The sequence below is a fragment of the Austrofundulus limnaeus genome, unplaced genomic scaffold (assembly GCF_001266775.1).
Source record: "Austrofundulus limnaeus strain Quisiro unplaced genomic scaffold, Austrofundulus_limnaeus-1.0 Scaffold3, whole genome shotgun sequence".
NCBI classification, from domain to species: Eukaryota; Metazoa; Chordata; class Actinopteri; order Cyprinodontiformes; family Rivulidae; genus Austrofundulus; species Austrofundulus limnaeus.
Window position 1 is genome coordinate 7,210,290 of NW_013952405.1, and position 9,670 is coordinate 7,219,959.

The window sequence follows — 9,670 nt, forward strand, 5'->3', positions numbered from 1 at the left end:
TTTTCTGGTTCAAAAGTGTCGGTTTTGAACCAGAAAAAAGGCTTGAACTACTTCAGTTGGTGTGCAATGAATCTAAAATATATGAAAGTTTAATGTTTATCAGTACATTACAGAAAATAATGAACTTTATCACAATATGCTAATTTTTTGAGAAAGACCAGTATTTTCTTGGTCGATTGCTTATTTAAAAGTTCAGCTTAGGACTTGTTTAGACCAATAATTGGTTCAAGTTTTTTGAAATGACAATTATTTTTCCAAATTATTTTAGTGATCAAGAGGAAGGAACTGTCTTGGAAAAATAAATGATCTTTTAGAGCCCTACATTTCTTCTTGCATATTGCAATAAATCCTGATTGGCCTTTCACGGAGTACTTTTTGTTCTTGGATCTCATGTTTTTGTCTAGGTAAGATAAAGATTTCCACGACAGGATCTATAAAGATTCATTCATTCATTCATTCATTCATTCATTCATTCATTCATTCATTCATTCATTCATTCATTCATTCATTCATTCAGCAGTAGATGAGACTCATTTGTAAATTAGCAGCAATATAACTGATTGTTTCTCTTCTTGTTTCCTTTCACAGCTCAAATGTTTTGTTTGTCTTTTTCAAGAAAGTCTTGGTTTCTTAATTGATTGTCAGATTGTGTCTTTCAGAAAGCTAGGCTCATAAAAATATTAAAACCATCAAGAAAAATATACAAATACGCGAATTTTCCGCAAAGTATTATATATTTTGAGCATGCTTTTATGTTTATTTAACTAAAAATAATTAAATATAAAAAAATAAAGTAGCCTGCTGAATTCAGTTCAAATGTTTATGCGCCAGGTTTTCTGCCAGTCGCAGGATGTTGACGTCATTTCCGGCTCATGCGCTCTTTGAAATCGTGTATCKTGTTTCGCCTTTTACTTCATTTGTAAACATTAGGGGGGTGGGGGTGGGTGGGATAAGCTATTTTTTTTTCGCATGAACAACAAAAGTTACGTGCGTTAGCTTAGCATGTTAGCTGGAAGCAGACACAGTCGCGGCAACAGCGAATCAGAGCGACACGTCCTGAAGACCAGACTGTTTCTGATGGAGGTTAAGAGGGTAAAGTTTCTGCTCTGATTGTGGGAAATCCTCAGAAGTTCAGATGTTTGGAGAAAAGACAGCTAACTGAGACGGACGAACCAACATAGAACGAGCAAATGGACCCTCAAGATGGTATCCATGTATTTTTTTTAAATTTACATATCTTATTTTATTTACTTTAGGCCTTTAAAACCACCAGCACAATTAAAAAGGCATGATGTACACCTTTAAACCAAAGTAGACTTGAAAAGATTTTCTATTAAGGTGCATTTGATCTGAACACAACTCAGAAAAAAAGTACCMCGATTGGTTAAATCTGTTATTTAAGACAAAAATAACTCATGAGTTAAAAACACACCGTGACTTTGGCATGTGTTTAAATGACTGAATGTATTTATTTTACCAAAATAAGTCTTTTTAATATATTTAAGCACTTTTAAGAGGTATTTCAAAACAGTATGTTTCTATATCTTGTTTCTGCTATTCAAATATAACACAAGACTGAAACTTGCTTGTATTTGTTTCCTTTAGACGTACAGCGGCTGTCGATAATCAAAAAGGAGGTTTTGCCTGACCACTTGAGTCTCGGACCAGACCAAAAGGACCTAAAGCTTCCACAGATTAAAAATGAACAGGAGGAAGCTGATATCATAGCGTTCACCTTCAGTCCTGCCTCTGTATATAGTGAAGATGATGACGAGAAACCTCAGTCCCCAGAGCGTCACCTTAACCAGACGGAAGAAAGCAGAGACTCTGCAGGACCAAGACCGGATCTCTGTTCGTGTTTGGAATCATATCATGAAGACAAAGCTTCAGATGACAGGGATGGAAGCTGGGAGGAGAGTGGTGAACGTCCATCAGGTTTAAACTGCCTCAGGAATAATCAAAACATTTCTGTTGAGGATAGAAGACGTGAGAACGGTAAGAAGTTTACAGCTGCACTGATTGTGATGAAACAACCACTACAGGTTGTTTAGACAAATAATCCAAGCATGAGAAAAACCTTTCAGCTTCTCTGAAAAACATTTCTAACCTCAGACAGAAGGAATTATAAAACTTACCATTTTAGATGTCGCACCAGAGGAAGACTTTTCACAGTCAAGGTGCAACAAAAGCAGTTTGCAATGAGTCTATTAGATTAACCAAGTATATTATTATTAGCAGAACATGAATACAAGTTACCTGAAATCAAGTTAGGCTGTGATTTGTTACAGTCCTTTGCAATGACAAGAAAATCAAAATGCTTCGYGCAGCCTTAGTAATAATACAAACATATTTGGTTCTAACATTTGCCTGCATGTCTGTTTCCTGCAGGCATCCAGCGAATGTTGGTGACCAAAAAGGAGTTCCCTTCAGAGCTGCGTAACCAAACCAGCGTAGACCAGGAGGTTCAAACGTCCCCACAGATTAAAGAGGAACAGAAGGAGGCTGACATCACCGARTTCACATTCAGTCCTGCTGCTGTGATGAGCAGAGATGATGAAGAGAAACCTCAGAAGCTTCATCGCGGCTGGACTGTCGAGAATGGAGGAACCTCTGCTCCAGATCAGGATTTGGAATCCGACTCAGTGGACCAAACTACAGATTCTCCAGAAGTGGAAAACGGTAATGGAAACTGGGAGGAGAGTGGGCGTTTAAATCCTCTCAGTGCTAATAAAGATCCCGTAGAGAGCAGTAAGAAGTTTTACAGCTGCACCGAATGTGACAGAACATTCGACTACAGGTGGCGACTGCTGAGGCACAGCAGGATTCACACAGGAGAGAAACCTTTCAGCTGCTCACTCTGTGGTCAGAGGTTCAGACGGAAAGATAGTGTAACTAGTCACATGACCTGTCACACGGGGGAGAAACCTTTATGCTGTCCTATCTGTAAGGCAACCTTCAGGTGGAGATACGTTCTTGTGGAGCACGTCAAAATCCACACAGGAGGGAAATCGTTCAGCTGCTCAGTTTGCGCAAAAACGTTTTTGAGGAAACAAGAATTAGTGAAACACACGGTCATCCACACCGAGGAGAGGCCTTTCAGCTGCTCCATCTGCAGTGCGGCTTTTAGAAGGAAGCACGATTTAGTGAAACACACAAAGGAGCACACGGACGACAGACCATTCACGTGCTCCGTCTGCAGCGCAGCTTTTAAGCGAAAATACGCCTTAGTGGAACACACACGAACGCACACCGGAGAGAAGCCGTTCTGCTGCTCKGTCTGCGACCAGAGCTTCAGCCAAAAGTCAACGCTGACTCGTCACATGAGGCGTCACACGGGAGAAAAACCTTTCAGCTGCTCCGTCTGYAAGGAGGCCTTCAGGTGGAGAAACGTTTTTTTAACGCACACAAGAACCCGCTGTGGAGGGAAAAACTTCAGCTGCTCGGACTGTGATGCTGCGTTTGGAAACGAACAGGATTTCGTGGAGCACATGAAAACCCATGCAGGTGAATAATTGTTCAGCTGTAGAGTCTGAAGCCAAAGCGTCAGTAAAAACCAGATACCTCACTTGCTACACGAAGTGTCATAAATAAGCAGGACTTATCAGCTGCTTTGTAAAAACAAATCTTGACTGCAGCACGAGAGAAGAGTCATTAGCTTTTCAGCTGCAACCAAAGATTCACTCAGTCATCARCAGCTAAAGCACGAGATTACAGCTGCTTTATAGAGACTGATTATTGAACACAGAGGCAGATGCATAAAACAATTCAGAACTACTTCATGTCTGAGTTTAAAATATACTGTTAGCTCGATGGTGCTTTAAATGAGAAGTGTAGATAAGCTCCTGCGTGTTTGAGCAGTATGTGTGGTTTAAAGTAACGCACACAAGTCTCGACTTCTTCGTTACTTTACATTTTCAAAGAAGCCAAATGTTCCAGTAAAGTTTTACAAGTATTAGAGGCAATATATTTTTTCAGGTTTTTGATATTCARTGTTTTTGCTGCTTCATATGTTTTCAGTCCATTTTTATTTACTTGAACATTTAAAGATAAACTGTGTTAAACCATTGAACCTGTGAACTTGTATCATCTGAACTATGATGCATCTGGGTTCCTGTGTCTTTTTTATTCACACACTGTTCATCTGCTGTTTAATTTCTCTGGAACTTGTGCTTTTGTCTCTGAATTTTAAGCAGCAGATGAAACAGGGTAACAGAGACGCCATCTGATGCAATAGTAGTGTGTGAAAACACATTTTACAGCAATATATGCTAATTTAGTCTTTTATTTTGTTCTCCTGATAGTTACTTTGCTACAATTGAGGTTACATTGCCCCCTGGTTGAAGCATTTTGAAACTTTGCTAATTAACTTACAATTTATGAAGAAAAACGTCCGTTTGGCAAACAAATATGTCTTAAAATAACTGTTGAAAAGTTCAAATATCTGAATGTTATTCTTCTGGGGGAAAATTCTGTTACTTTTCTCATTCATGTGGACTTTTTAGATCCATGTGTTCACAAGTACTTTCTTCTTGTCTAAAATGAAGATATCTGTCAAAAAAAATAGCATTTTTTATTCGGAGGCGTTCACATTTTATGTGTTTAGTCTTGTAACTCGCCACAAGTTTTATGTTAAAACTGTCCCATCGAGTTGTTAATTAATGCAAGAACAAAACATCCTTTAGGCATTTTTTTGTTTGTTTTGTTAAGAGGTCCTCAGATTTAGAAAAAATTTGGCAACAACAATATTAAAAATGTAAAATGATTATTCAGTTTTAGTTTCTCAGGTGAAATAAAACAAATCTATTTATATTGCAGATTTTGCTTTACACTTTTTTCTCTTGGATCTGCTTATGTTTTGTTCTGTTATTTGTATTGATTTTATATGTGTGTTTAATCGTTGCTCTTTATTGTCAGCTTCGTGGTACGTTCTAGATGTTTAGCCTTTTATTTTAGTTTTAAAAGTTTATTCTCTTAAAAGTTGAACAAGAGACAGGGTGCCTTCTATTTTAGTTTTAAAAGTTTATTATCTTAAAAGTTGAACAAGAGGCAGGGTCTACAATATATTCATTAGTTAAAAGGCATTTGCACACAGCAAGTAATGCATCTTTTTATGTGTGTTATTGTATGTTCTGTCCTTGAATAAATAAAATGAATTAGTAGGGGGTGGTGGGGGGAACTATAGTTCAATGTGAGCTCTTATTTTGTAGTCTTAGATAAACTATGAACAGAAGTGACTGTCTCAAAGCAGCTTGTTCTTATGTTAAGAAATTTGTTTTCTGCATTTCTGAAACGTGTCTGGTTTGAAATTTTTTGCAACATGTTTTGGTCAACTTTCTTTTTTGTTTTTTTGAATCCAGATTTTCTAGTTCTTTTAAATTGTCATAACAATGGTTTCTGAAGGTAAATGAACTGTACTGGTTTACAAGACTCCTGACAGACTTAACTTTTTTGACATTATGTAAGCTGTATTTTTGTTAAATGTGAATTAAGTAAAACTATAACACAAATAAGTATCCGTGTAATTTATTTATTGCCATTGCTTTATGTCTCATAGAAGATAATGATAAAGTGCTGGGTAGTTCAGCTTTTTATACGTTTTCTTCTTTATTTAGCTTTTTTGATTTGACTCAGTTTAATTATTTGTCACATTTGTAATTTTTGTTAACCAGAACAAATTAAATGTGAAACTACAAGTATAGCTGAACCAACATGATTGTGTTTAATTGCTGAGCTCTTATTTTGACAGCTTCTTCTTTTTCCGCCCGTCAGCGGAAGTGGTTTCCTCGTAGCAGCAGCTGTAAGTGACGGATGTAAACATTTCTGCGTCCGTGTGTCATTCTGTATTACAACCTCGCTTAGTGAATTATTAGAATCCGTATGTTTTATAGAAAATGCCGGATGGCTCTCTGTAATTTTAATTTTTTTAAAGTTTGCTTAGATGAATAAATTGGCTGCGAATCTACAGATGTTAGCTTAGCATGGTTAGCTTGAAGCTAAATGAGGGGACCGGAGTGAACGACGCTGTTTGTGTTCATAGAGAAAATTGTTGCAGTGGCTGAAWATGTTGAAAGTGATAGAGAAAAGGCAACAAACAGTGGAAGGGCCAGACTGTCCGAATGGAGAGCAGCTGTTTTCTCAGCTTGATGATGGTGATTATCTGTGCTTATCAAAGAATGGATGTATTTTTTTATCCTTCACACTCTGAAATGAAAATAAATCATAGGACAACCTGTAATTTACTGAGTATTTGGAGAAAAAGTAGTATTTTACCTTAAAAACTCTCTTTTTCAATCGTTTATTGATCTGTAAACTGTTTTCTGCAGATGTCCAGCAGGTGTTTGTGATCAAAGAGGAGCTTCCTCTAGAGAACTGGAGTCCCAGTTTGGACCAGGAGGCTCAAACCTCCCCACAGATTAAAGAGGAACAGGACSAGGCCGATATCACACGGTTCACATTCAGCCCGGTGAAGAGTGAAGACGATGAAGAGAAACCTCAGTCGTCAGAGCTTCATCTCAGCGTAACCGAGGAGAGCAAAGACTATGTGGGACCAGAATCAGATCCTGAAGAGAAACCCTCCAATACTTCAGACACAGACGTCAGCGACGGGAACTGGGAGGAGAGCAGTGAAGCTCAGTCGGATTTAAATTCTGCAGATGTTAATGAAGTGCCTGTTGGCGCAATGTGTAAAAACGGTGATAAAAAGGTACACAGCTGCGCTGAATGTGGTAAAACATTCAAACGCAGGCAATATTTATTAATACACCAACGAATCCACACAGGGGAAAGGCCTTTCAGCTGTGCTTTCTGTAAGGCGGATTTCAGATGGAAACATGTTTTAGAGAAACACCTCAGAATCCACACGGGAGAAAAGCCTTTCAGCTGCTCCGTTTGTGGTCAGAACTTCAGCAGAAAGGAAAGTGTAACTCGCCACATGAGATGTCATTCTGACAAAAAACCTTACAGTTGCTCTGTCTGTGATGCAGCTTTTATTTGGAAACCATCCTTGGTGAAACACATGAAAACGCACAGCGAGGAAAAATCTTTCAACTGCTCCGTTTGTGGTCAGTGTTTCAAGCACAGAGACAGTTTAAATAGTCACAAAAGAAGTCACAATAAAGAAAAACCTTTCAGCTGCTCTGTCTGTCAAGTGGCTTTTCCGTGGAAATATGCTTTAATGAAACACATGAGGATCCACACGGGAGAAAAACCCTTCAGCTGCTCCGTTTGTGACGCAGCTTTTAAATGGAAACCTTCCTTGGTGCAGCACATGAGGACGCACAGTGGAGAAAAGCCTTTCAGCTGCTCCGACTGTGGTCAGTGTTTCAAGTACAAGGAAAATTTGCATCATCACAGGAGATGTCACACTGGAGAAAAACCTTACAYGTGCTCCATCTGTAATGCAACTTTTAAATGGCACAGTGCGTTCATTGAACACAAACGACACCACACTGGAGAAAAGCCCTTCAGCTGCTCTGTCTGTGAGGCAGCTTTTATAAGGAAACGGGACCTAGTGAGACACGTAAAACAGCACAAGTAATATAAAGGAGAAGGAGTCAAATACTGTAAATCTGTTTTGTCTCTAGGATGTTCAGAATGTTTTATACTGTGTTTAAATTAGGGGTTCATGTCTAAATTATGAGTTAAGCGTAAAAGAGTTAATCAGAACAGTGTTTCATTTTTTTGTTTTGTTTTTGCAGATGTTCACAAGTGAGCATGTCTCTAAAACACCAACCAACTCGGTGACAGCATCAAGAAAACTTATTTTAAAGATTAGACACTGATATATTTTTTATATACTTTGAGAGTGACACATTTTAAAAACCATTAGTTGCAGAGTATCTGATGCTGATGTATTACAGGAGTGATGACAAAATAGGGGGGAAAAAGAGGGAATCAGACTGAAAACCATGACCCCAAAACTGTGACGGGAATCGAATGATGGATTTTGTTAATGGTTCCTCCAATAATTTATATAATGTTACACAATTACCCTTTTTTAACTTTATTTCGCGACTTATATGATTTTAACACAATAACATTCAAGTGGCAGATCAGGCTGTTAGAAAATAAACAAACCTTGTTTAAACAAATAATAAAATAAAAGAGGTCCTTACTTGACTGACACCTTGTTGTTGTGTTTACTGGTTTGACATTGTAGGTTATTATGTTGTGTCCTGATCCTTGTGCTAAGTTAAATCTGTTAGTGACATAGCTGTAGGTTTAATTCAGAAATATGAATTAAGGATGGCAAAACCTCTCGACTAGCAGCTCTAATAACATTTACCAAGTTGATATGAATCTTTTATTTTTTGTGGGGTTATAGTGGGCAATGAGCTTTAAAGTAGAAATGTATTTAAAGACATTAAATAACAAATAATGTGGATGAAAGTATTTTGAAGCTTAAGCCTTGTAAATTTTTCTGCGCAAGGGATTCTTTTTTGATAATTTTTTTGCACGTCAATATAATTACAAATATATAAAAACAGAACAGGAGAAGAGAACAGAAACAACAAAACCAAAATGAACTATGCCAGGGGTGTAGGTTTCTACATTTAGTGCTTTTTACTACAGAACCGGTGTTTTCTCGAGCTCAAACAGCCGGGTACTTTGTCACGTGACCGTGTTGCGGAAGTAGGCAGACATATTTGTTTGGGGGAAAACAACGAGTGCTTCGGCGGGTGAAATTGGTGAAATGGTGAAAAGCTGCTGCGTTAAGTACTGCACTTCGCACATAAAAAAACATCCCGATAGAAAGTTCTTCATTTTTCCTTCATCAGGAGCCAGAAGGGAGAAATGGAAAGCGGCAGTCAACAGAGGCATCCAAAACCCAGATGGATCTGTAAATCCTGCAAAGCTTTGGTCACCACGAAGCAAGCACACGTATGTGTGTTCGGCACATTTTATTACCGGTACGTATTTGTATTGCTTTTAGAAACATAAAAAGAAAATATAGGTCATTTATAACAGTTGTTAGCACTGTAATTGTTTAAACATCAGTAGTCCATGCACTTGCCCGGCCAGTGTTGAGTCAAATACGTAAAAATGCACCCTTTCTGAGACTGTAGTAATTCTAGTCAAAACTAGTGACTTAGAACTTTACAACAGTTTTTAAATCGTGCTGATAACCAAAGTGAAACTGGAGGATAAATAGTGAACAACTCCTCCATTTTCCATGTTCTCTCTGTTGTCTTTTATTGTGAGAGTGTAGTTCCCCCCCCCAACCCCCCTTTTTTAAACTCTTTAGTTTATTCAGATTTCTGAAACAGAATACAAATAAGCAAAGATCAGATTAGGATAGAACAGAAAGTTTTAATTTCTTAGTTTTATTCACAAGCCCTACATTTTCATCTGATATTTCTCTGTAAATTATTGTCTTTGTTATCTTTAGGACAGAAAGTAAATGTCCAGTCCCATCCAGACTATGTTCCATCCATCTTCCCTCAGCGCCCAGAGTCAGTTGAAGTTACAACTAACAAATCTTCCCTAAAGGTTGCACGATATGACAGAGCTGCTCAGAGGGCCAAGAAACCAGGTATGTAATAATTTAGGGAAATCTAAAGGAAAATGTAACTTAATACATCGGGTAAAATAAGTATTGAACACGTCAACATTTTTCTCAGTAAATATATTACTAGAGGTACTAATGACATGAAATTTTCACCAGATGTCG

At 37.9% G+C, this 9,670-nt stretch overlaps 1 protein-coding gene across 1 annotated transcript; it reads left to right on the forward strand.

Annotated features, from left to right (window-relative positions):
- Positions 1 to 957: 957 nt before the first annotated feature.
- LOC106522537 (zinc finger protein 271) lies at positions 958 to 8,122 on the forward strand. The gene is made up of 5 exons (XM_014015572.1): positions 958 to 1,206; positions 1,606 to 1,995; positions 2,389 to 3,509; positions 6,038 to 6,149; positions 6,324 to 8,122. Exons 1-5 carry the CDS (start codon positions 1,191 to 1,193, stop codon positions 7,535 to 7,537), a joined length of 2,853 nt encoding a protein of 950 aa, XP_013871026.1. The 5' UTR covers positions 958 to 1,190; the 3' UTR covers positions 7,538 to 8,122.
- Positions 8,123 to 9,670: the final 1,548 nt, after the last annotated feature.